Source organism: Lutra lutra, chromosome 13, assembly GCF_902655055.1.
Source record: "Lutra lutra chromosome 13, mLutLut1.2, whole genome shotgun sequence".
Taxonomy (NCBI): domain Eukaryota; kingdom Metazoa; phylum Chordata; class Mammalia; order Carnivora; family Mustelidae; genus Lutra; species Lutra lutra.
The window spans coordinates 64,542,362-64,569,600 of record NC_062290.1 but is presented as its reverse complement, the minus strand read 5'-3'; the positions used below and the strand labels follow the sequence as shown (position 1 = coordinate 64,569,600).

The window sequence follows — 27,239 nt, the reverse complement described above, 5'->3', positions numbered from 1 at the left end:
ATCCCAAAACTGTGAGGACAGGAAGCTAAGCCAATGCAGTAATCAATTCTTCCCTGTTGACCCACACCCTCTGGACAACTATGATATCGGTGGTACCCATCCAAGGCTCTGCAGACCATACCACAGTCAAGGAGCTGCAGCAGATTCTGAACATGATCTAGACCAACTTCCTTGTTGTATGGACAGGAAAGACCAGAGCCGCGGATTCAAAGGAGTTATCCCAGGTCGCACAGCACACTGAGGCAGAGCCACGATCGGAATTCAGGCCCTGACTCCTAGCCTGACACTCCCTACAGAGCCTCTGCCACACATACTTTTCTTTCCCCACCACAAGGCCTTGACATTTCATGCTCAGAAACTGCTGACCTGCCTTGGCACGTGGTGTCACTTTGCTTGTTCCAGCGACTGCCATGCCCAATGTCCCAGAACCGTTTTTAACACTAGGCTACAGGAGAAGCTCTATCCCAACTCAACCAAAATATCCACTTGCCAATCTGTATTTCCAAATATGTTGGCAATGGGTTAAGAAGCCCAATGCTAACTGAGCAGTGCAAACTACACAGCATTACTCTTGGCTAGCACCATGAGCACGGTGAGGGAAGGGCCTTTCCCTAGGTGGCTGGAGATTAAAAACAGGGCACCCATTAACTCAGTAGTACAAAGTTGGGAGGATGCTACAGAGGGAAAGCAAAGACGAGCACAGTGGCGGAGGCAGCACCTTTGAAAAACATATACAGTGTGACTATAAAATTGCAAGTCTTCTCTTTTAATAAAACAGACAGGACAGATCATAGAAATCTAAATGCACGTGTCTCCCTCAGGGCAGTTACAGCCTTAGTTACAACAAAGCTACCAACTGTTAGAACCACTATTTGCAAGCCCTCTTTGGGTGAAGGCCTTCAAAGGGGGTTTATGAGCCACATTAGAAAACATCCTTCCAAATGCCAGATGGTTTAAAATCAGAAAAGCCACTCCAAGAATGACAGTGAAAACAAAATGAAACAAAAAATAAAAAAACAAAACCAAAAGACAAAACAAGAGGTGCTGTGTGTGGTTCCCAGGGAGGTTCCCTAAAGACCTCCAGCAAGTTCTAAGCAACAGCCCCACAACGTGTGGCCTCCGGGGTCTTTCAGCTGCTTTCAACAGCAGCATGTTCATTTGGAGAAAAGTTCTGTCTACTTAAAAAAAAAAAAAAAATCACCCACACTTCTTTATAGTCACACTTGCAATCTGATTAAAAAAATACAACAACACTCACACATGGTTCTCGTTATGAATTCTAATTAAGAGACATTACATTCAGAATTCTAGCACTCGTAGTGATCATTTTCGGGAGACTGGAACAGCTTCTTTGCCATTGGCAGGCGGGGCACGGGGTGCGGCCGTTTACCTGAACGTATTCTTAAATACGGGACTACTACCGCGCTAAGTTTCCTAGTCGTAGCTCTGTTACGAGGTCCTGACCGCGGGCTCACGTTCCGGATCGCTTACAGGGGAGCCGCCCCCGCAGTCTTAGGGTGAATTGGGAAAGGGCCGGTTAAAGGAGGAGACAGGCCACTCCTTGGTGAAAGTTTGTAGTTTTCTTTCCCAATACATCTTCTTTTTATTGAGAACTTCCATTTTTATCCTGTGCTCCTCCTCTGCCATCTCACACTCCCGCTCTATCTGCTGGATTTTGGCCACATGCACCTCGTTCATTTGTATCAGCTGCAGCTGTAAGATGGACATTTGTTGATGGTGTTCTTCCTCATGCATCTTTTTTAAAGCACCTTCCTGAGAGGTTTTGCTCCTGTAGTGTTTATTGGCTGTGATTCTGACAGCCGAACACGAGGGTTCAGGTTGGGAGGTCCCCTCACACACTGGAAAATGTATGAACTCTTTCTCATCATCGCACAGTTCTCTATTTGAAACAGCAAATGATTCTGAAAAACAGTAGCAGAAAACACACGTTCAAAGATTTTACAGGCAGAGAGAAAATCGATCCTATTTCAAATGACAGGTCCCCCGCCACAGGATGGAGCGTTGGCCTGCATGTCTACGGGCACCCTTGTCACGCCTGACCTTTGAAAAACCCGCAAATCAAACCAGCGTTCCCTTCAGAAGTCATGATACAGGGTTTTGTCCTGTCATGTCTAGAACTGTGAACTCCGGGAACAGTGGTCCAAAATTGTGCTGATCAAGAACTGGAGACCTTGGCACAGTGATCTAAGTTCTCAGCGGAAGGAGTCAGCAGAAGACCACACACGAGGCCAACAGTGGGTTTTCAGATTAAATTCTCCCTCAGTCTGACCTCCCTCTCTGTCTCTCACTCAGCCGTGAGGATGTATTATGTTCAATCTCCACGAGGGTCCCACTGCTCTGTTTCCTGGTCACAGGTCTTAACCCTGGATCTTACAGATCTTACAGATGTTCCTGAAAGGTGAGTCTGCATTCCTTGGTGTAACCTCCTCGCACACTACTCCTCGCTTTCCAGGACCCCTCTTACGTAACCTCTCCCTAGCATTTGACAATCCCTGAAATTTCTTTATTAGCTTCTGCCCCACGGCTCTCTGCTCAGTTTTCTGCACCTCCTCTCTGACTGCTCCTTCTCGAGCCTCCTTCCAGGGCTCAGACTCGTGCTGCACCCATCCCTCACACCTTTAATATCCCCCTGGGCTTCCCACCTTTAGCTCTATTGTCACTGCAGCCTAAGTAACACTCATAATCTCATTCTAGCCTTCCTTTATCTTTCTGGCATTCTTCTTCAAAATACTCTCGATGCCCTGCAATCCTACCACAAACTTCACATTCTTTAAGGCCAAGCACTCTTTAAAAAAAAAAGAAATGGAGCTCCTGGGTGTCTCAGTCGGTTAAATAGTCATGACTCGGGTCATGGTCTCGGGGTCCTGGGATTGAGTTCTGAGTCAGGCTTCCCACTCAGCGGGAGTCTGCTTCTCCCTCTGCCTCTACCCCCTGATCTAATAGATAAAATATTTTTTAAAAAGTTAAAAAAATAGGGCGCCTGGGTGGCTCAGTGGGTTAAGCCGCTGCCTTCGGCTCAGGTCATGATCTCAGGGTCCTGGGATCGAGTCCCGCATCGGGCTCTCTGCTCAGCAGGGAGCCTGCTTCCCTCTCTCTCTCTGCCTGCCTCTCTGTCTACTTGTGATCTCTGTCTGTCAAATAAATAAATAAAATCTTTAAAAAAAAAAAAAGTTAAAAAAATAAAGGCCAAGCTCTTTTTCACAATTCTGTCTCTGTTCTTTCAGCCAGAGGCTGGGCTAACTATTCCTCTCTCTTCGCTCCCAGTCCCAGACCCTGCACTCACTCAAACCTATACTCTTACTCTCCTTTTCAACTGCCCCTCAACCCTTACTTCGTTCAAGATCCCTGAAACCCCAGATCTCTCCTTTCTCCACTAGTACTCTACTGTTACGGCACTTACCACATGACCATGCCTTATTCATTTCTTTAATCCTTGGGCACCAATTATTTTGCTTGGTACATAGAGGATGCCTAGTAAATATTTATTGGCTGAAGCTCTGAACACAAAGGGAGAAGAGCTTATGGATACAAAAGGATGTCATTTTTGCTGGTGCCACGTTTGCACTAGTATTTTTATGGACGACATTTTATCAATTAAAGAGTTTCATAAGGAAGACACTAACTCCAATAACCCATGGAGTTTTCCAGCCGTGACTCCAAGGCTTTCTTGGGAACCTTTATGTTTCCAATAATGAGAACTATCTCCTTGGAGAAAAATAATACCAATTTATTAACAGAGTTGATTACATTATTACGTCCACTCCATTATTCCAGAAGATGGGATGCCGGGAATGTTAACGGCTACTGGGGGATACCTAACTCATGATACTCTGTTAATAAAAGGAAAATAGCTACTGTTTAGATTATTTCACTCCAAGGGGTTAGGTTACAACCATAACTGATCCCTAATTAAGATTAAAGGAAGGGAAGAAGTCTCGCTTCTGAAAGATGTTAAAAGTACTTCTATGTCATCCAGAGATAGTGAAGATATCTCCCTAGGAATCTTTCCCAACTTCGAGGGCTGTGGCCTTAATTGGATGTCCTTCCTTCCTGCTCCTGCTGCCTCCTGAGCCTACCTCTGGCAGAGCACTTGTTAAAACTGGTGGTTTAACCACCTCCCCTTCGGGTCTCTGAATATTTTGAAGACAGAACCTGTCTTTTACTCAACCTTGTGGAGAACCCACCACATGGCTTGGACACTGCTGGCCACGTCAGAAACGCGTGGGAACAAACTCGCTGCAGTGGGTCACATTCCTCCCAACCCGGTACAACTGTGTAGACAGGACAGGGTCCTGAGCAGAGAGCCAGGGCACAGGACAAGGGAATGGGAAAGGCTTCGCCCTGAGAACAGGGTCCCTCAGATATGAACAACTGTAAAAAGGATGACCTCATCTGCTTTCCGTCTAGTCTTAGATCTGAAAGTGTCTTCTTGGAACACTGGACACAGAGAAATTTGTTGGTACCTCTAGCCTCTTTTGTCTGTGATTCCATTCCAGAGGATAGTTTCGTATGTTCTCTAAGTCTTTAAAGTCCATGCCCTCATGATGCCACTCATATCTCCCCACTTCTAAATGCTCGTTTTTAATTTCAACCATTACAGGCCTTAGGGGCCTGATGATGACGATGATGAAGGCAGCTACCATTTTCTGTAGAGCTAACCAGGTGCAAGGCTAGTGCTCTGCAGCATCACCTCATTTAATCCTTACAACAACCTTCCGAGGGGGAGGTATTATGACAGAAAACCAAACACATTAGCCAAAGTCATTTTGCTAACTGAAAGAACCAGGGCTCTAAACCAGGTCTTGCATGACTCCATCATCCAAGCTCAACTGCTGCGACACCCAGCCTCTCTCTAGTTTACTTGCTCAGCTAATCACTTATGCATCTCAAAAATGCCGCCTCCAGGGGCACCTGGGTGGTTCAGTGGGTTAAAGCCTCTGCCTTCGGCCCAGGTCATGATCCCAGGGTCCTGGGATCGAGCCCCGCATCAGGCTCTCTGCTCAGCAAGGAGCCTGCTTCCCCTCCTCTCTCTCTGCCTGCCTCTTTGCCTACCTGTGATCTCTGTCAAATAAATAAATAAAATCTTAAAAAAAAAAAAAATGCTGCCTCCAAGTTGTATCCACTACAAAACACTCCATTATTAAGAATATGGGCACCTATTTCAAATTTTGATCTCCAAATTTGTTCTATAGAGCTATGAAGATGAAGACAAGTATGGTCATGTCTGGGGGCAGAGAAATGACTCTATTTTCAAACTATCCTTTTTTAGTTTAAATGTGTGCTAACATAGAAATTTTAAAGAAAAAAAAAATTCCAGGCCTCTTAAGAAAACTCTGGCAGAAGATGGGTCTTAAAACTAGAGGAATCTGATGGAGTAGTTAATTAACTTTCAAACAAATATTAGCTCCAATGAATGGAAGCTAGTGCTCAGATGGGGAGAATCTTCTCTTAATTGGAAAAAGACTGTCCTGGGAATGGCAACCTGCTGCAAACACATACCATGTAAACTCTCTCTCAGGTAAAACAAAGCCACCCAAAGTAGAAAACAACTCAATATTGTGCAAAATGGATAGGAAGGCCTAAGGGCTTTCCCGGGAGCAGAGAGCACTCAAGGACACACTCTTCCACTTGGGCAATTTGAGTAAGTTTAGTATCAGCAGGAAATAACCTAATATGGCAGTAACCAGATGGAAAGGAGACTGTGTACAGGCCAACCCCCAGCTCTTCTCCACAGAGCAAAGGTAAGAGGGCTGACTAGGAAAATAGATGAACAAGATGCAGTGAGTGCGTACTACAGAGTATGGTGCATCAACTGAAAGAAACATAGCTGATTTACACATTGCAGTGGGGATAGATCTTGCAAACATTCTAAATGAGGGCGCCTGGGTGCTCAGATCGTTAAGCGACTGCCTTCAGGTCAGGTCATTGATCTTCAGGTCCTGGGATCGAGCCACATATCAGGCTCCCAGCTCAGCAGAGAGTCTGCTTCTCCCTCTCCCTCTGCCTCTCCTCTATTTGTGCTCTCTCTGGCCCCCAAATAAATAAAAATAAAATCTTTAAAAAAAAAAAAGCCATTCTAAATGAGGGGTGCCTGGGTGGCTCAGTTGGTTAAGTATCCAACTCTTGATTTTGGTTCAGGTCATGATCTCAGGGTCAGGGGATCAAGTCCCATGATGGGCTCTGCAACTCAGTGGGGAGTCTGCTGGAATTTCTCTCCCTCTCTCCCTGCCCCCAAATATATAAATCTTTTTTGAAAAAATTCTAAATGAAAAACAAGGCAAAACAAAAAACTGAAGAATGGTATCCATAGCACAATTTTCAATCTATGTAAATTTAAAATATATGCACTCAAAACACCAATGCCTGCTCTCAAGAACATGTGAGAGAATATACAAGCACACTGGACTGATTAGGAGGCAGAAGAAAAGAATGAACGTGGTTAATAGTGATAAATAACAACAACCAAAAAACCACATAAGTAACACAAAAAAGGGGCTTTTCACAGACCAATGATGTTAATGTGCCATGACTGGAAATATAACTCAGTCCCTGTACTGGAGTTCCCACCCCAAAAGAAGAGGATTGGATTAAAAAGTGAGTAATAATGGAATTTATAAATAAATATTTACATTATTTAATTATAGCTTTGTATACCCATGTTTGCATTATTCGCTTATAGCTTTGTAATAAAGAAAAAATAGCTATAATATAATAGCATATGAAATTAAATAGAAGTTCTCTTAAAATAGTTGAGTACTACTGAAAAGCTCAGTTTTCTTTACTTTTTTTGGGGGGGGGGAAGCTTAGTTTTCTTAAATGTATTTGACATTTTGACATTTGGTCATCTGACCCTCCTTTTCACCCCTAGCACATTTTGTTGGCTCCCTTAATTTGTTCTGCAAACCTGTTCCCCCAAGATAATGGGAGATACATGTCATAGCCAAATGATCACATATTATAAATCTATAGGGTACAAATTGTTTCAATATATTTAAGGGGGAAATGCTGGTTTTTTTGGCAAATGTTTTCTTTAGTGTTAAATTTTAAGACTACTATGTTCAAATACAGATGTACCTCTCAAAAAAGTCATGGATAAAGCTAAGAATATCCAGGGAATGGTGATCAAGATGACACAGCTGAAACCATCTCACACAAGAAATAGTTGGAGGGAGGCCTCTAGTGGAATACTGCCAGGCTCCATCCTGTTTGACAAATTTCAACAAGTCTCTAATCACCTAATTCTGCAACAGGCACTCTGTAAGGTGTAAGAACAGTATTGTCCAATACAAATATAATCCCAGCAACTTACGTAATTTAAAATTTTCTCATAGCCACCTTAAAAAAGTAAAAGGAGGTGAAACTAATTTTAATAATATATTTTTTATCCAATATATTTAAAATACTCTCATTTCAACATGTAATCAAAATAAAAATTATTGGGGGCACCTGGGTGGCTCACTGGGTTAAGCCTCTGCCTTTGGCTTAGTTCATGATCCCAGGGTCCTAGAATCGAGCCCCACATTGGGCTCTCTGCTCAGCGGGGAGCCTGCTTCCCCCCCCCCTCTCTCTCTGCCTGCCTCTCTGCCTACTTGTGTTCTCTTTCTGTCAAGTAAAAAAATAAAATCTTTGAAAAAAATAAAAATAAAAAAATAAAAATTATTAGTAAGATATTTTCCATTCTCTTCTTGGTATTATGTCTTCATGACACAGTATGTATACTTGGACCATATCTCAATTCAGTCTACCCACATTTTCAAGTGCTTACTAGCGTCTTGTGGCTTGTGACTGCTGTATTAGACAGCACAGGGTTAGGGATACTAACACAGACACACACACACACACATACACACACACACAGTCTATGAGTCAAACAGAATCCACACCACAAAAATGAAAGCCATATTCTAGTGAAAATTTTCAGCTTTTTCCCCACCAAGACCCAGAAGGGATAACTGACAATTACAGCTTTCTTCCTCTTTCTCGAAAGTAAGTTGAAATACAACATGAGATAAACTCAGGCTGTTTTAATGTATAAAGAGAGTTCCAGCACCTTAACTACTAGTGTTAACAGATTACTTTGGATACACTTCCTAACTGACAAAGCACCATGGTACTCCACCACCCTCCAGATGTGACCTAGAAACAGGAAGAGTTAGCATAGGCTGCACTTTGACCATCACCAGCAAAAAGAGAAGTTCCCATGTCATATAGGTACAAATACTCAATTTAAAATCAATCTCTTGGGGCACCTGGGTGGCTCAATTGGTTAAGCGACTGCCTTTGGGTCAGGTCATGATCCTGGAGTCCCGGGATCGAGTCCCAAATAGGGCTCCCTGCTCAGCAGGAAGTCTGCTTCTCCCGCTGACCTTTCTCGTCTCCTGCTCTCTCTCTCTCTCAAATAAATAAATAAATAAATAAAATCTTTGAAAAAAAAAATCTCTTTTGCAAGTATGAGTCTTTAGAAATGTCACTGCAGAAGGACACTGAGAATCCATATTTATTCTTGCTAGAAATTTATAAATTGTGTTTATGAGTAAATGAATTACATCATTTCCTCTGAAAAGAAAGAAAAAAGTTTTTGGAATGAACTCACTCTATCCTACTCTAGAATTCAAAATTGGGGAAATAAGACTGTCCCCTTTAGAATAACCCTATGAAACTGATATACACTAATTCAGAGCAAAGATTTGCAATGTTAACTGAAAGCTGTCTGTCCCAGCATCTTTCCTGGCAACATCTCCCAGGGAACTAAATAATTCGAAAAACAGCCCTGCTAATTCACCTGCCTCCCTCCCTCAGCATTACTCCCTTCACTGTCTGCAGAGTATGAATGGCTCTGGGGCCGGGAGATGGACAGTGTCAATTAGCAAGAGGGTTCCATCCACAACAGAAGATAACGAGAAAGGGTAAGTGAGAGAGTCACCAGTGTCCCTATCAACACTGTCTACCGGGAGGTACCCTGGCTTGGGAACTGAAGAATCAAAACTCACAAAGGGCTTCTCCACTGGAAAACAATACATGAGGTTCATGGCACTATGGTCATCCAAATGGCTCCCTGCACTTAATCTGGTCAAATGATCAGCAAACAAATTTTTTATTATAATGTTGCATCCCTGGATGATCTGCCTATCGTGGGGAAAAAAAATATGCTAACTGAAAACATGTATTTGGTTCATGCGGTTATTATTATCATCTTTTTCACTCTATACAGATAACATTCTTGGTTTTTAGATAGTTTCTTGTGACTTATAATTAACCACTCCCACAGAGCTCAATCTAGCCTGGGGACACTAATTTCTCATCTTGCAAGCCAAAGTCCATAGTTTTCCTAGGCAAGGGCTTGCTGGGTCATTGGAGCAACCCTCTGGCCTCCCCAGGAATATTCCTCTGCTTTAAGGTGTGTCTTCTGCAAACTGCAATGAATCATTATATAAACTGGTCATTCCTATCTTTTTTTTTTTTTTTTTTAGATTTTATTTATTTATTTGACAGAGATCACAAGTAGGCAGAGAGGCAGGCAGAGAGAGAGGAGGAAGCAGGCTCCCTGCGGAGCAGAGAGCCCGATGCGGGGCTCGATCCCAGTACCCTGGGATCATGACCCGAGCTGAAGGCAGAGGCTTTATCCCACTGAGCCACCCAGGCACCCCTGGCCATTCCTGTCTTAAAGAAGACAAGAATTACTGGTAATTTATCTATATGCATTCCCACTGTCTCCTTGCCTAGAGACCTTTCAACAGCCCCTTTCTCCTAACCTCTCCGAGCTATGACAATCATATGATACATAGCATCCTTGCTTCCATGACAGTTGGAAAAGTTCTTCCTTTTCCTTCCCTAAAGGAACTTCCCTAAAGAACTCCTTCCCTGGGCGCCTGGGTGGCTCAGTGGGTTAAGCCGCTGCCTTCGGCTCAGGTCATGATCTCAGGGTCCTGGGATCGAGTCCCGCATCGGGCTCTCTGCTCAGCAGGGAGCCTGCTTCCCTTCCTCTCTCTCTGCCTGCCTCTCTGCCTACTTGTGATCTCTGTCAAATAAATAAATAAAATCTTTAAAAAAAAAAAAAAAGAACTCCTTCCCTAAAAGTTCTGCATATTTTGTTTTCAATGAAAGTATATTAAAACTAAAATGAATATTTCCCAGAATTTCTCAAGTTTTTTGGAGTGCCACAAACCAAAACTGTGGATCACAATATTATAATGGGTTGGAATGCTGGTTTTTAATCTGGATGAATGCTAACAGATGTTTGCTATATTTGTCTTAGTACTTAATTCTCAAGTTAGAAATAGTTCACTATTTTAATGCAGCCTCTGAGCAACTTAGTGCAGTACTCTGCGCATAATAGGTCCTAAAAAAACACTTTTTATAAAAAATAAGTTTGAGTGACAGGGCGCCTGGGTGGCTCAGTCGGTTAAGTATCCAACTCCTGTCAGGTCATGATCTCAGGGTTGCAGGATCCAGCCCGGCATGGGGCTTCCTGTTCAGCATGGAGTCTGCTTCCCCTCTCTACCTCTCCTCCTGCTTGTGCTCACTCGCTTTCTCTTTCTCTCTCCCCCTGTCAAATAAATATATAAAATCTTAAAAAAAAAAAAGATTCATCAAATGAATATAAATTCTCAAAGAAATCCTCTTTGATAGAGATGACAGAGGTTGAGACAAGCAACCAAGGAACTTAGTAACCATATGAATACAGCCCCTTATCTTTCCTTATTCTTCATGATAAAGATGAGAGAGCCCTCAAGAACAAGGGTATCAACAAGTCCTTTGGCTGTTCTGTATTTCTAGAACTTGCCTGTTCTACAGAACCTAGGGATGGTGAACTGGGAGGAATCAGGTTTGACCTGAGAGCTTCTCTTTGATAAACACCCTCGGAAAGCAGAGACTGTAAAGCGAAGCCGTGCAGCAGGTGCCTGGCGAGAACGCGCGCGCTGGCCCGGGGAACCCATACCTTGGGCCGCGCCTTCGGGGTGGTATTCGGGCTCCTCCTCCGGGGTGCTCTGCAGGAAGTACAGCTGCTCGGGCAGCATGCTGGCGATCTTCTCCTTCCCCAGGACGTGGGTGCTCAGGAGAGGGCTGACGCTCCGTTTCACCTTCTCTCTCCTCTCATGGGCCATAATCTTTTTGGTCCGAGCCTTGATGTTCTCCCAGCACTTCTTCAGCTGCTTGAAATCCCGCAGCGACACACTGGGCTGAGAGTTGTACTCGTGGGCGAGTGCCTGCCAGGTGCGCTGCTTGAGCGCAATAGTTCGCGCGTCGCTTTTCTTGCATTCCAGCACATACTTGTACTTTTCTACCAAAGCAAGCAGGATGCTCTTTTCCAACTCCGAGAAGTATTTGGCAGGTTTTATGATTTCGTTGTTTTGCATTTTCCAACCTATTTCTCCTGGCTGTCAGCTATCCTGTAAAAGAAGTTTGAAACAATCGTTACCAACTCTCGCAAGGAAAATGGCCTATCCCCTTAGCTTAATCCCAACCTGACTCCCTGGCCTGAAACGCAGGACTCTTTCTCCCGTGAATGTGGAATTAGGATGGTCTCAAGAAAAACGTTTAGGGGCACCTGGGTGGCTCAGTGGGTTAAGCCTCTGCCTTCAGCTCAGGTCTTGATCTCAGGGTCCTGGGATCAAGCCCCACATGGGGCTTCTGCTCAGCAGGGAGCCTGCCTCCCCCCTCTCTCTGCCTGCTTCTCTGCCTACTTGTGATCTCTGTCGAATAAATAAATAAAATCTTAAAAAAAAAAAAAAGAAAAGAAAACCGTTTAGACGGTCACTAGAAGTGGGGTTTTACTTCAAAGATGTTTCACGTAGGTCCTTATTTGTAGGGCCTGGCCACTCTGTGAGTATCTTGCATGTAACCGCAAAAAAAGAAAAGTTGTTGAACATCTACGTGGAACTCTTAATTTGTTCATTTATTTCTACACAATGTCAGAAAACTGACCATTCCCCACATTCACAATGTTAGGCCGCTTTTCAACTAAACAGCTTTCTTGAAGTTTTGTCACAGCTGAAGACAAGAAAGGCCACAGTGTAACCAAATGGGATGGATAACACAAACTGAGATTTCAGAATCATCAAGAGATCACCCCAAAAGACCTGACACTTCCATTACTATGTGACCTTAGACAGGGCCATGCTCCTAGAGGAATTTGTTTCTTCATCTTTAAAATGAGGGCTTGGAGTGTGTGATCCCTAAGGTCCGAGGGCCCCTTTTAAGTGTACAGTCCTATGTAAATAATTCATATAATTTCAGAGGTAAAAGAGCCAAATAGTCCCCTTTTCAATTGAGGGACCTAAGAGCCAGTAAGTGGACTTCCCAAGATCACAAAGATGGAGCCTTGGGAAGTAAGAATCTAGACTATTCTAATAATCTGGTATTTTTTTTTAAACACACCAAATATTCATTTTTGTTATGGACATTCCTTTGAAGTCTTTGTTCACATATAATAACAGTTATCAATTATATACTATTTATAATTTTTGAAATACTACATTTCTCCATTATTTTTTAAGAGTAAATCTATATACCTTTTTACATATTTAGTTTAAAAATAAATATGTAAGGGCGCCTGGGTGGCTCAGTTGGCCAAGCGTCCAACTCTTGATTTCTGCTCGCGTCGTGATCTCAGGATCATGAGACCAAGCCCCATGTCAGATTCCCTGCTCAGTGGGGAGTCTGCTTGGAATTCTCTCTCCCTCACCCTCTACCCACCCTCTCTCTAAAATAGATAGATGAATCTTTAAAAAAAGAAAGAAAAAATTTATTTAATATACATAAACTTAACTTGATAGCCATATACATAATGAAATTATTACTATAGTTGAGCTAATAAACATATCTCCTCACAGTTACCTTTTTTCTTTTTCAAGTAATCTCTAGTATTATTTTTTAAGTAATCTCTACACCTAACAAGGGGCTTGAACTTACAACCCCAAGATCGAAAATCGCATGCTCTACCGATGAGCAGCCAGGCACCCCCACACAGTTACCATGTTTGTATGTGTGCTAAGAGCACCTGGAACCTACTCTCTCAGTGTATTTCCAGTAGTCACTACAGTATGATTCTCTATATTTATATAGAGAATATATATATATATATATATATATATCCCTTGTCTATTATCTATTATCTTCCCATTTCCCCCACTGCTATCCTCACTCTCTGGTAACCGTGTTTTACAATCAGCGGCTAGCAGTTCAAATAGTCTAATATTCTTAGTATCATTTCACACTATCTCTTGGGCCCTTATCTTAGGTGTCTCCAAACTACTCAACAACCGTGACTTCCCTAGGTCATCTTATCATCCTCCCCAGTACTCAGCGAGCATCTTTCACACAAAAGGTGCTTAGTAAATGTTTTACTCTTCTGAACCTATGCGCCTTTTGTGACCCCACGTTTCCCACATCTCTTAATCACAGGAAGTTTCCTACACAATTAATCTCTCAAATACATTATGGCAAGAATGCTGCTAAGCAACACTGAATACCGGAATAAAATGAGGGTTGCATGTTCCCCTTTGTGGAAAGGGCCAACATACCTCAGTCCATATATCTTCCAAGCCTCTGATTTTTTGGAATAACAGGCAAGCATCAAGATTCTGATGATGTGGTCCATTTAAAACTGATCATCTCATATCAAAAGAATTAGGAACCAACTTGAAAGGAATGAAACATGTGAACATCAACAAGGGTGACAGGTTCACAAACACTCATTAAAATAATCTCTCCATCTTTGTGTTATGTCTGAAAAGTTCCACAATAAAAAGTTAGGAGAAAAGGTGGTGACTTTTAAATAAACAGTATACTAATTAAAAATTTTACTATTACAAGCCAACTATTCACACCCTACGCCCGGAGAGGGGTTACTATAGTTATGAAGAGATGAAATCTGTTAGACCTGAGGCTGGAGAGGCCAAGCCGTACCAGAGAGCCTTGAGATTGAGGCCAAGGAGCATGGGCTTTCCATGAAGGCAACAGAACCCGACCAGAGTGTCTCACTGTGTACCACCTCATCCCAAAGTTAAGTTTAGACTGAAGTATTCATGTGAGTAGTGTCTCCACATACCAGGTACCCTGCCCCACATTCACTGTAGGGATATCAGTATCAGAGATTAAGAGATTTAGATACATGTTAAGGCTTGTTGACTCTCAGGTCCTGGACAAGCTAAACAAGGAGACATTTATCTTTGGGGATATTTCTCTGTACCCCTATAGTCCTAGGTCTGTATTTCAATCATGTTGGTCTAATATCCCTAAATAACTAATTCCAGGCCCCTTCCTTCCCCAAAGGCCCAACATTTTTGGCCTTCATCAATATCCCTATTCCCTATAAATCAACATTCCCTAAACAGAAATTAATTAATACATACCTGCTACAATATAGCTCTTCTGTACTATCTCTTAACTACCAAGATATCTATGCCCAACTGAATGTTCTTAAATTACACAGATCCTAGAGCAAATTCCGATCCTCCCATCCCAGCTCCTCTGCACCAGGAGATGTCAATATTACTACCTTTCCTTATACTCTCACTCTTTTTAAGAATCATTGCTTTGAAGATTGAAAAATCTGATTCACAGATTAAAAAGGAATTGTTCCCTGTGTTTCTCTATTATGGGTAAATGCTATCTTATGTATTTATTTATTTATATATTTTTTCTTTCTAAACGAATTTTTTTTCCTAACTACTTCTTCAAGAAAAATTCCTAGAAAAGGAATCGTTGCCCCAAAAGATGAAAACACTTAAGACTTCTGTTACATCATGATCTATCCTCCAGAAACAGTGTACCAATTCACATTCCTACTAATAGCACATGAGCACTTCTGTTTCCCTACTTCGTTTACTGGTGACGATAACATTTTTTTTTATTCTATGCCAACTGTGGGAGTGAAAAATGTCACTTCACTGTTTAATGAAATATGAATTCCTGCTCTCAGGCAAATAAGTCACACTCTGAACAAAGTCCCTGTGATACTTGGTGGAGCTGCAATTACATGGAATTAATTTCAAGCAATGAAATGATTCTACCTTACAATGTATGCAGTACCACCAGCTGCCACCAGGTGGTGGTGACTTCGTGGGGAGTATATTGACCTTGTGACCAGTTGAGTCTCTAATAACTGCAGTTAACAACAGCAGATAAACTTTATTGAGTCCTTACTGTGGATCAGATACTATACTAAGTGCTTAATGTGCACTATATCATTTAATTCTCCCCAAAATAGCCCGAGACCCCATTTGTTACACCATAGTATTTTCTATTAAAAAAAAAACAAAAATAGGGCATCTGGGTGGCCCTGTCATTAAGCATTTGCCTTCCACTCAGGTCATGATCCCAGGGTCCTGGGATGGACCCCGTATCGGGCTCCCTGCTTGGCGGGAAGCCTGCCTCTCCCTCTCCTACTCTTCCTGCTTGTGTTCCCTCTCTTGCTGCGTCTCTGTCAAATGAATAAATAAAATCTTTTTAAAAAATTTTTTTAAGTTAAAATAAAAACTTTATTAAAGTACCAGAAGAAATTATACCACTGCTCTCAAAAGCAAATACTCAAAATTACCAACACCTGGGGACCATTAATAGCCTATTAACTAAACTGTTATTTAATCACTAGCTAAGTAAATCCAGAGTCACCAATTTACTTTGCTTAATTTTGTACAACAGCAGGCCTCGCTGGGCCATGTGATTGCATTCTGCAGGGCTGTAAAGGAATTCTGGTATGACACAGCGTACCCTCAAGTGCCCCTACAGATTCCCAGCAGCCTCATGAAGTAAGCAGTTCATTCCCACTAACCTATTCCATTTCCCAGATCAGAAAAGTGAGTCTCAGTAGCCTGCCCGTGGCCACACAAAATGTTAAGTGGCAGGAACAAGATTCAAACCCAGATCCAGTTCCCTCACTGCTCTCCAAACCACTTAGCTCTCTTTCAGACCTGGTGGGGCTTGCATCCCTGCTCAAATTACATGTCAATCAGCAATCTGTCAGCAGGGAAAGTTCCTAGGATGGAGGGCCTCAAGAGAAGCTGTTCCTGCTTCGGTCCATCTCCTTTTGGCGGCTCTCGGCTCTTCCCCTCAACTCGCCCCACCACTTGGCCTCCACGTCTCAAACCTAGGGCCCACAGCCACCCTGCCCCAAGGTGAACCACTGTCGGTCTCACCAGAGCTCTGCAATAATTTCTGCTGTTGATCCAATAAGAACGTTATGTTTGAAAAGTAACTGTTGAGGGGCACCTGGGTGGCTCAGTGGGTTAAGCCTCTGCCTTCGGCTCAGGTCATGATCTCAGGGTCTTGGGATCGAGCCCTACATCAGGCTCTCTGCTCAGCGGGGAGCCTGCTCCCCCCGCCCTGCCTGCCTCTCTGCCTACTTGTGATCTCTGTCTGTCAAATAAATAAATAAAATCTTAAAAAAAAAAAGAAAGAAAGAAAAGTAACTGTTGAGATGATAGGGAGCTTCAAAATGGTCCACGCCTCAGGGGAACACTGTCATTCTGCTTAAGCACCGGACAGTCCTAAGTAAACAAATACTTCTGTGGGGTGCCTGGGTGGCTCAGTGGGTTTGGCCTCGGCTTTCAGCTCAGGTCATGATCTCAGGGTCCTGGGATCGAGCCCCACATCGGGTTCTCTGCTCAGAGGGGAGCCTGCTTCCCCCACCGCTCTCTGCCTCCCTCTCGGCCTACTTGTGATCTCTTTCTCTCTGTCAAAAAAAAAAAAAAAAAATCTTTAAACAAACACTTCTCAAAGTAAGAGATCTCTCCAGGCGGAGCTTGTTAATAGAAACTTCGAGGCTGCAAAGCACATTCTAGCTTAAAACCACTCAGCAATGTCCATAACTGGTTACTGATGACAACAAGCCTTTCCTGCTGCCTCAGCTTTCGTTAGAGAAAGATGAGCCTTCCTTGCCCCTCAACTCTTCTCAATACAGATCATATTTTCTGTCCACTGTTGTGCTGGACAACAGTGCTTGGTTGGTTGTAGCCCAACCAGCAGCCCAGTGACCCGTGCAATAGTGGGCCTTCATTAAACATCTAACGAATGAATACACATTGATATAGGCATCAAACTGCCTATCACGCACAGAATGAGTATCATACATGATAACAGTCTGTACATCAAAAGTTGCATTAAAGTAAAAATGGTCGGAAAAAAAAAATAGCAAAATCCAAATGCAATGAAAATGCCCCTCGGGCCAGCCAAAGACTCATAGCCAGGACTAAATAAGAGCAGGAATCCAATACCAAAAAAGAATAGCAGAAACGGCACAATTCCCCAAACACAAACACTGACTAAACCACAAGAAGACTGTAATAAGTACATTTGATATGACTCGAAAACAAAAACCCATCTGTTATGGACTGAATGTAGGTACACCCCCGAAATTCACATGTTGAAGTCCTAATCCCGGGATGACTGTACTTAGAGACTGGGCCTTTAAGGAAGTACTTAAGGTTAAATAAGGTGATGAATTCCCAATTCAAGGGGATTTAGTGTCCTTGTAAGAGACATCAGAGAACATTCCCTTTCCCTTCCCTTCTCCCTCCTTCCTTCCTGCCCCCTGTCTTCCCAAGGGCTCGTGAGCGCAGATAGGGCCAGCAGCAACCTACAAGCCTAGAGAAGCAGCTTCACTCAGAATGAAACTTACCTCACCGGCAGCTTGATCTTGGACTTCCCACCCTCCAAAAGTATGAGGAATGCACTTCTGATGTTTAAGCCACCTAGTCTGTGGTTATTTTATTATGGCATCTATTACTAACATACCATCTAATGAAATTTTAAGTCCACCAAGGGTCAATCTAAGTCCTAAAATTTGAGCAAAGACTAGAGCAACTTGGCCAGATTTTACTTTCATTGCCTTTCATGGAAAAGGGAGTTCTTTGAAGTCAGTACTCAGAACAGGTACCAAGACTGAAGATGGGTAGTGCTGAGACCTGGGATAGGTGTCAGGATCTTTTAAACCTTAATGAATTCCCTTTTTTTTTTTTTTTTAAATACTTCATTTATTTGACAGAGAGAGACAACACAAGCAGGGGGAGAAGGAGAGGGAGAAGCAGACTTCCCGCCAAGCAGGTAGCCCAATGCAGGGCTGGATCCCAGGACCATGACCTGAGTGGAAGGCAGACGCTTCACGACTGAGCCACCCAGGCACCCCAAACCTTAATGAATTCCTGCTCATGAAGTGAAGTGAAATAAACCAAGAAATGCAGAAAACGCGGGCTCAAATCCTGACTTCAGCACTCATCCGAGCTGTGTGATTTTGGCTAAGTCAATTAATCTCCAGTGCTTCATCTGTAAAATAAGGCTACAATCTTCTACTCTGCCTCACTCCATTTGCACAACTGCTCTGCAATGGGAGTAAAGGAGAAGCACAGACTAAAGCTTCAATAATTTTTAGTTCTTTCTACCCCTTCCCCCATATTAAACTGCCTCCAGGGGCACCTGGGGGCTCAGTCAGTTAAGCGTCTGGCTCTTGATTTCAGCTCAGGTCATGATCTTGGCGTCCTGAGACTGGCCCCAGTCGGGCTCTGCGCTCAGTGTGGAGTCTGCTTGTTCCTCTCCCTCTGCCTTTCCCTCCGCTTGTGCTCTCCCTCTCCCCCTCGCTCTCTCAAATAAATAACTAAAAATCTTTAATAAAAAAAAGAAAACACTTCCAAAAATACACTAATGGTCTATATACAAGATACACTCAGATACTTACTGGTTCTCTTACTGCATAGACACACAATTCAACAAATGTGTCATGGACTCCTGCCAAAGGCTCTCTACTGTCCTAGATTACGTGGGAGACACAAAAACAAGCCGAACCCTGCAGCCTGGAAAGCAAGCTGGCCTGCAGAAACTGCTAACTACAAAAGAAGCACACTGAAACAGACACCACAAAAGAGGACAAAGCACCTTGGGCCGTCAGAGGAGGGAAGAGCTTAATTTGCATTCTTCTTGAACAAGAGGACATTTGAGATAGACCTTTAAGAATGTACAGGATATGAACACAGAGTTGAAGGAGATCGTTCAGATAAATAATTAAGAAGGGCCTCAATGCTGAGTGGTGACAATGTTAATGGACAGGAGAAGGTGCACACCAGAGACTATTTCAAACCAAGGAATTACCAGGACATGCGTGTGTCCACACTAGGACAGGGCATCAAGAGGAAGCAGAGGATCCAGGAGCACCCACTCTTCGCAGGCATCAGAGAGAGCAGTATTCCTTGGCATCGAGGAGGCCACAGTCCAATGAAGAACTAACACCGTATAGCATCTTATAGGGCAGGCTAGTGACAAGGCAGGTGATAAGCACCATGACAGAGATGTGCCCAGGGACACTAGGGCAGGATCCCCCTAGGATTGGGGGGATCCAGATTAAGAACCTTAATTCCTATTAGAGTAGACTGGATTAGACTTAGCACTGGAGGAAAGAGACCACGACTTGGGAAAGGCTGAGAGAAAGAACGCAGAGCGGTGTGTGAGTGAGCTGAAGGAAATGTGGCAAGACGTTATGGGTGACCATTTTGCTCTCAAGAGGTGAAAGGCCATTTCTTATCCTGGACTGCTGACTGTCCCCTGACTCAGCATCACCAAAACAACTTTTTCTCAAAGGGACATTGATCCTAACATGTTAAAATGAAAAGTCCAGGGGCTTCTGGGTGGTTCAGTCAGTTAAGCGTCTGCCTTCTGCTCAGGTCATGATCCCAGGGTCCTGGGATCCAGTCCTGCATTGGGCTCCCTGCTTATCGAGGAGTCGGCTTCTCTCTCTGCTCCTCCCCCTCCCTCTGCCCCTCTGCTCATGCTTACTTACTCTAAGCAAAATCTCCAAGTAAAATCTTTAAAAAAAAAAAAAAAAAAAAAAAAAATTCAAAAGTCCAATCTTCCTACAGATGAGGAAACTGGGGCTCAGAGCCAAAGTGGGGGCTTCCTGGGTTTCCAATAGCAGAGGAGGACTTAAAAGCAAAGCTTCCTCATTTGCTTTCAACATCTCCTCTTTGGAAGCTTCTCACGATCAGGAGGCCCTTTTGAGAGGTACCCTCAAGCCTTCCCACTATCCCATCTAGGAACTCGAAGGGCACTGCTCTCAACTCTGACATTAAATGTGCGACATTAGGCAGTCCCCTTTCCTCCCTGTCGGTTCTTATCTCTAAATTATAAAGCTAAAGTGGGTGTTCTCTAAAGTCCCATCCAGTGCTGGCTGTCCATGATACCTCTGCGGCTATGACGGTTTTCCTGTGACCTAATTTCCACAGTTCTCTGCCAAATACGCACAGATGGTATCTTCTCATTATTTATGAAGGTGGTGGCACTACTGGCCAGTGAGATAGAACACTGCCACAGAATGACGTGATCTCAGCACGTTAGATCGTGGAAGGCCCACACACAGGTTTAATCTAGAGGCTGAGTAGTTCCAAGTGAAATGTTGAAAGCATTCGGATCTCGTCATTACTGTAGCCCCAGCAAATTGAAGAGGGCCTGGTACACAGAAGGCACTTGATATATATTTGTGTAATATATGTTGAAACTAACCTGCTTGCCATTTGCATTTTTTACTAATTATATCTAGTTTTTCTACTATCTAAAACTTCTCCTTTGGGGGCACCTGGGTGGCTCAGTGGGTTAAAGCCTCTGCCTTCAGCTCAGGTCATGATCCCAGGGTCCTGGGATCAAGCCCCACATTGGGCTCTCTGCTCAGCGGGGAGTCTGCTTCTTCCTCTCTCTGCCTGCCTGCCTCTCTGCCTACTTGTGATCTCTGTCTGTCAAATAAATAAATAAAATCTTTAAAAAAAAAAACAACAAAAAACTTCTCCTTTGACAGAGGATTAATAACAGAAATTACTTCTGGCTTCTTCTTATAAATGCTATTGTACTATATGCCAAAAGTTTTTAAAAGATTTTATTTATTTGGTAGAGAGAAATGAGAGAGAAGGAGTGAGCAGGAGGGAGAGAGAGAGAGACTCTGAAGCGGACTGCGCTGAGCACAGAGCCCAACGCAGGGCTCAATCCCAAGACCTCGAGACTGTGTCCTGAGGTGAAACCAAGAGTCGGAGGCTTAACCAACTGAGCCACCCAGGCACCCCTGTATGCCAAATTTTTAAGAGCTGCACTATCACAATGATGACTTCATGATTTCGTTTTATTCAAAGGTAGGAATAATCGGACATTCCTGTGCCTGTGCCCACCTTCCCATATACCTACTCTGGAAAGTTCAGACCTGACCACCCAGGATGGCCCCACTCACCTGTGCCCTCTCCACTGTCCTTCCTTCCTTCAGAGGGCTCCGCAGTCTTAAACCTTATGATGAACTTGCTTCCTCTAATGCTCTCACTCCTGCTCTTCCCCTTTACCGCCCACCCCAGGAGGCCTTGTAACTTGGAAGTGTTTATTTTTACCATCTGTGTCTGAGTGTGACTGTGAGCAGAACCAGCCTTGTGTTGAAGGCAAGAGCTCCCACCTCCTGTCCTTCCACCCTCACATCTTCCTCTCTAGACCAGATGAAGGTTCTTAAAAGTCCCCACCCCACTCTTCCCTCCCGCTATGGCTCCATCCTAAACCATCTCCCAATCTCAATCCCAAGCTTCCTGATATTTCCTTGGAATCTTTTTTTTTTTTAAGATTTCATTTATTTATTTGACAGACAGAGATCACAAGTAGGCAGAGAGGCAGGCAGAGAGAGAGATGGAGAAGCAGGCTTCCTGCTGAGCAGAGAGCCCGATGCAGGGCTCGATCCCAGGACCCTGGGATCATGACCTGAGCCAAAGGCAGAGGCTTTAACCCACTGAGCCACCCAGGCGCCCCTCCTTGGAATCATTTTTAAAGTATCCTCTACAGAAAGCACTTTTCAATTCCAGCAACACTCCTCACTTAGCAGTACTCTCTCCTCCCCTCCCACGGCCTCAGAACCACACGGGGGGGGGGGGGGGGGGGGGGGGGGGCTCACTCCAACTCTGGCCCAGGGGTCCTAAGTATTTACTCCTTCTGAAGCACTCAGAGTTACTCTGTACCACAATCTATCCATGTTCTTAAAGCCTGCCACTGTTGAGGGTGAATTCCTAAGACCTGGAACTACGTTTTATTTGTATTTTTAGCACAGTGTAGATTTTCAGTGTAAGAATGCAAGGGTGTCAGGGAGATCCTCTTTCCCCAGCCCCATTCTCTCTCCTCAGCACCACACACAACCCCACTTGTCCACCAGCCACCTCTGTCTAGCTGTCCATGTGGGCACCTCAGAAATAGCCAATTCTTTTTTTTTTTTTTTAAAGATTTATTTATTCACTTGAGATGGAGTTGGGGGGGGGAGACACAAAGGGGGGGAATCTCAAGCAGATTCCTTGCTGAGTATGGAGCGTAACCTAGGGCTCAATCCCACGACTCTGAGATCATAACCTGAGCTGGAACCAAGAGTTGGCTGCTTCACAGACTGAGCCACCCAGGTGCCCTGAAATCTCCAATTCTTCATGGCCAAAAGCAAACAAACTGTTCCCCGACTCTCAAAACTCCTGATTTCTGATGATTTCAGCCACCTTAATGTGGCCCAAAGCACGCTCTTCCATCACAGGTAACCAATCATTAAGACCTCCTAGACGTTTTACCTCAGTATTTATTACCTCCTCTCTCATCCTTATTGCCTCATATTTCTGAGGTTAGGCCCTGATCTCCCAAAATGACCTCTCAACTTCCAGCCCCTTTTCCACACAATTATCAGAGTGCTCCTCCTAAAACACAGCAATCATGCCCCAGTCTAGTGATAAACCTCTTCCATCTCCCATATTCCTCGGTGATCAAGTCCAAACTCCGCACACAGCATCCGAGGCCTTTCCACATCTGTGCCCTGACACCCCATGCCAGCCCTCTCCTTCCATGTATTTTTCAACCCAGCAGAACAAACTCACGTATATGCCCTTGAACCTGCTCTGTTCTTGTGACTCTGTACATGGGGTTTCCTCTGGCTGGAATCTTTTACTCCAAGGTCCACCAAGGGATCATTTTCTGTGTTTCTTTCTTTCTCTTTTTTTTTTTAACAATTTTATTTTAACATAAGCTCTATACCCAACATGGGGCTCAAACCCACAACCCTAAGATCAAGAGTCATATGCACCCCACCAAGGACTCATTTTCATCCCTCTAGGTCCAACTCTTGGGACCTTTTTGGGATGGTTCTTCAACTGATACCTGGGGTGTTAACGTTTATTTACAATAGCTTCCTTCTAAAAGGAGTTTCAGGGGGCACCTGAGTGGCTCAGTGGGTTAAGCCTCTGCCTTCAGCTCAGGTCATGATCTCAGGGTCCTAGGATCGAGCCCCGCCTCGGGCTCTCTGCTCAGCGGGGAGTCTGTTTCCCCTTCTCTCTGCCTGCCTCTCTGCCTACTTGTGATCTCTCTCTCCATCAGATAAATAAATAAAATCTTTAAAAAAAAATAAAATGAGTTTCAGGTAGCTTATAAAGTATGCACACACTGCAGGTAGACTTTTTTTTTTTTTTAAGAGAAAGATATCAGGGCAAATCAAGGCAAAGGTTAAAAAAGAAGAAGAAGAAGTTAGGAGGTGGTGTAGCACTCAAAATCTCTATCATAGGGGAACCTGGGTGGCTCAATCATTAAGCGTCTGCCTTCAGCTCAGGCCATGATCCCAGGGTCCTGGGATCGAGCCCCACATTGGGCTCCCTGCTCAGCGGGAAGCCTGCTTCTCCCTCTCCCACTCCCACTGCTTGTGTTCCCTCTCTCGCTGTGTCTCTCTCTGTCAAATACATAAATCTTAAAAAAAAAAATCTCTATCATAAAATCTCATACCCTTCTTGTTAGAGGTAATCTGGCCCCGAGTTTTCTATCCAGAATGAATTAGTTAGTCCTCTGTGAGCTCACTGCCAGTTGTATCTGACTATACTGGAGCACTTCCCATATTTTTTGTAATGGGCTCTTTGTGTCCATCTCCCTCACCGGACTGGGAAATTCATAAGGGAATACATAATTTCTGACTCATCTCTGTATCCCCCAGCAAGAAGCATATGACTCAGCAGACAACTGGTGCTGGGCAGACATTCGTTGAATGAATGTCACCATGGACAGAGAAGAAGGTACTAGTTAGTGTTGGCTGAGCTCCCTACCAAGCATTTGAAAGACATTGTTTTTATCCTCATAAAAAATTACATGGCTGATAAATGGCAGAGCCAGGATTTGAACCCCAAACTGCCTCTCTTTCCAAAGCAGCTGCACTTTCCACCGTGTACACTACTCCCTACCTTCACCATCACTAGGCACCCAAATACCTTCTCCAGGAGCCTTTCCTACTTACTCAGGAGAAAAGTCAGCCTGAATCCAGCCCAGACCTACCTTCCACAACAAGTAAGAAATGGCCACAAATGGGGAGAGGGAAGAGTGCCTTCTTGTAGGTGAGAACCAAGCAGTCTGCATTGGTATTCTGCTGATGGTGTTGTGAAGTCCTCAGCTCCCCTTTCCAGTCCCTTTCCTAGGGGTACAGTCCCTAGGCCCTCCTGCCTCTCTCTGCCTTCTTCACGGTCTGAAGCCCTCCATTCTCCCCAATCCAAACTGAACCCACAAATAATTTCCTAATGTCCACAGCTCCTCTACCCAAATGAACTGTGTTCAAAATATACTCTTTCATTACATCAGGCAGGCCTTTGTATCTTAAGTGTCTTATCAACATTTAGGGTCCATGAGTATCCCAATCTCCTCAAACACATGAAAAGAATTTCAGGAATCACAAGAAGGGACAGTGACATTTTGGGAAGAGTCTGGTTCTCAACCCATTTGAATATTTTTGGGATGGCCTAGGAGTAAGAAAAGACAACCTGTGATCTCATCCCAGCATCCCTTCCCCCTCCCCCAGGCAGGATGCCTGGTCTCTAAGGGCAGGAGGGAATTCTGGTCCAGAATGCTTCTGGAGTGGTGAACCCTGGTCTCTTCCTCAACATCTTCCAGAGCTTCAGAATTCTTCCCTCTCTCCCCCTCCACAGTCCTCCCCTTTTCCCTCGGTCATCCCAAACTCTCCTAACAGTCCTCAATCATAACTCAGGAACTATGATTTGAATTCATATTCAACAATTTCCTTGGTAACACAACCTCCCATCTGACATGCTGAAATCCACACCCCTGGCCATGATATTTTTCTACCTCATTTTAAATATGTGACAAATAGATCCCTGCGTCCTATAACCCCTCTCCTGTACTGCAGAAAACATTTGTAATCTTAAATGTTACCACATCTAAGAAACAACCAATCTCCTGAATCGGAGCAGGGAAGCTAAATAAATCCTTCACTGTTTGCTACTCATAAATAAAGATTATTCGGGCAATTTACAGTAGCTACCTCATAGCGCCCATGTGATGATTTAGATAACTCATGCCAACTGTTTAGTACCTGGGGCCTGATACAGAGAAAGTGCTCAAAATTTAGCTATGATCATTTATGTACATTATCTCTCACAATAGTACTAGGGGGTAGTACTACAGAATGCACTTCCCCGAAACACCCCCTCCACCGTACCCCCATTTACAGTAACAGCAGCCCCAGACTCGGAGTAAAGAAGCTTTCCCAAGGTCAGGCGGGCACCGATGTCGTAGTCGGCCCTCGGGCTCTGACTGAGGGACCCCTCCCATGACACCCACGGACGGGGTAGTGGGGTCGTAAAGGAGACAAGTATGGAAGAGCGCCGAGCACAGTGCCTGGCAAACAGCGGGGATCCAGAGCTGGGAAGACCCGGGCACTGCGGTCGCCTGGACTCCTCCCCAGCGGCTCCCCCCCCCGTCCGGGGGCGGGGGTAAGGGGGCAGCGTCCCCCCAGCCCCGGGCGCGCCGCCTAATCTCCCCGAGGTCCGCGCCCTGGGGCTTTGTACGCCTCAGGCCGGCCTCACTCACCGAGTCCCATCGCCGCGCGCAGAGGCGGCCTCCCGGCCTGCGGGGCAGGGGTCGCGGCGGCTCGGCCCGGAAGCCCGCCATGAGGGCCCGCGGCCCCCCCACACCGGGCCCGCGCCCCCACCCCCGCCCCGCTGCGGCCGGGGGAGCCTCCTACCTGCAGCGGCGGCGCAGCGGCCGCGGCGACCGGAGGAGGGGCCGGCGAGGCGCGAGCTCGGACGGCCTCGGCTCCTCTAGCAGGCGGGGCAGCCGGGAGGTCCGGGAGGGCCGCGGGCTCCGGAGCGCCGGGCGGCGGCGGCGGCGCGCCCCCGGCCGGCCAGGCCCCGCCGCGCGCGCCGCGGCCACAAAGCCCGGGAGCCGCCGCCCCCTCGTGGGCCGACCGCCGGCTGCCGGTCCGTCGGCGCGGAGCAGGGCGGGAGCGCGGCCCCGAGCAGTCCCCACCTCCCCGAGCTGCGGCCGCCGGGCTCCCCCGAGGCTCGGGGCGGGGCGCGGGATGGCCCCCGCCTACCCGACTCTCCCTCGGTGCTCACAGCCGGGTGCTGATTGAGTTCCCTCTTCACACCTCTGCAGAGGGGCTCCTGGAGAGCCCGAGAAACTGTTTCATCTCCGGGAATAACAAAAGAATGCGTTTGCCACAAGGGATTTGGCGGCCATGGACACGAGTTAGCTCGGTCAAGTCCTCCGTCTGAAAAGGGCCCCCTATTCTTTGGGGATTCCCCGCTACTTGGAACAGCCAACCCTCGTGTGCTGGGTTCTTCATGGAGTTTTGTTTTGTTTTTTTAATTTACGGGATGTGTCTCCCCCTAGGCTGCGCGCTCCTAGAGGAGGGACTGTGCCCTCTGGAGCCCAAGATCTGGCTCAGGCACTTTGTGCTGAGTAAGTGGAAATGAATGCGAGGATCAATGAATGTACGACAGACCGAACTCTAGGACAAGGCACCTTTTATTGCACCTCCCACAAGGATGGTGGCCCCGTGTTTCTTATGCCCTGTATCTGTTGGGAAGATTCCAAGCTCAAAAGGGCAGAAACGGCTGTTGAACTTTTTTGTTTTAATTAAGGTGAAATTCACATAACATTAACCACTTTAAAATGAATAATTCAGTGGCATTTGTTACATTTGGATGTTGAGCAACCTACATCTTCATCTGGTTCTGAAACATTTTTATCATCCCAAAAGGTAAATTGGTGGCATGAAGCAGTCATTCCCCATTCCCTCTCCCCCCCAACCTCTGGCAAGCACTAATCTATTTTCTGTCTCTTTGGATTTACCTATTCTGGACATTTCAGGTAAATGGAATCACAATAGACGGCCTCCTATGTCTGGCTTCTTTAACTTAGCTTGATATTTGTAGGTTCAGGCATCTGTAGCATGTATCTATGAGTACTATCAG

General features: G+C 45.0%; 1 protein-coding gene across 4 annotated transcripts; it reads right to left on the bottom strand.

Moving 5' to 3' along the window:
- Positions 1–750: 750 nt before the first annotated feature.
- MSANTD3 (Myb/SANT DNA binding domain containing 3) lies at positions 751–26,276 on the bottom strand. 4 transcript variants are annotated; one of them, XM_047700292.1, is made up of 4 exons: positions 26,006–26,276; positions 13,545–13,661; positions 10,961–11,411; positions 751–1,922 (listed from the first exon to the last, which is right to left on the bottom strand). In XM_047700292.1, exons 3-4 carry the CDS (start codon positions 11,376–11,378, stop codon positions 1,513–1,515), a joined length of 828 nt encoding a protein of 275 aa, XP_047556248.1. In that variant the 5' UTR covers positions 11,379–11,411; positions 13,545–13,661; positions 26,006–26,276; the 3' UTR covers positions 751–1,512. The 4 variants fall into 4 exon arrangements, with proteins under 4 accessions (XP_047556248.1, XP_047556250.1, XP_047556249.1 ...); XM_047700294.1 differs by lacking the exon at positions 26,006–26,276 and adding an exon at positions 25,852–25,965; XM_047700293.1 differs by lacking the exon at positions 13,545–13,661.
- Between the last annotated feature and the right edge of the window lie 963 nt (positions 26,277–27,239).

Bases quoted from the DNA above. Each gene is read 5' to 3' on its own strand.
- MSANTD3 (XM_047700292.1), bottom strand. From the start codon at position 11,378: ATGCAAAACAACGAAATCATAAAACCTGCCAAATACTTCTCGGAGTTG. The intron at 1,923-10,960 runs GTATGGGTTCCC...ACTGTTTTTCAG, and splicing joins CCCCGAAGGCGCGGCCCAAG to AATCATTTGCTGTTTCAAAT.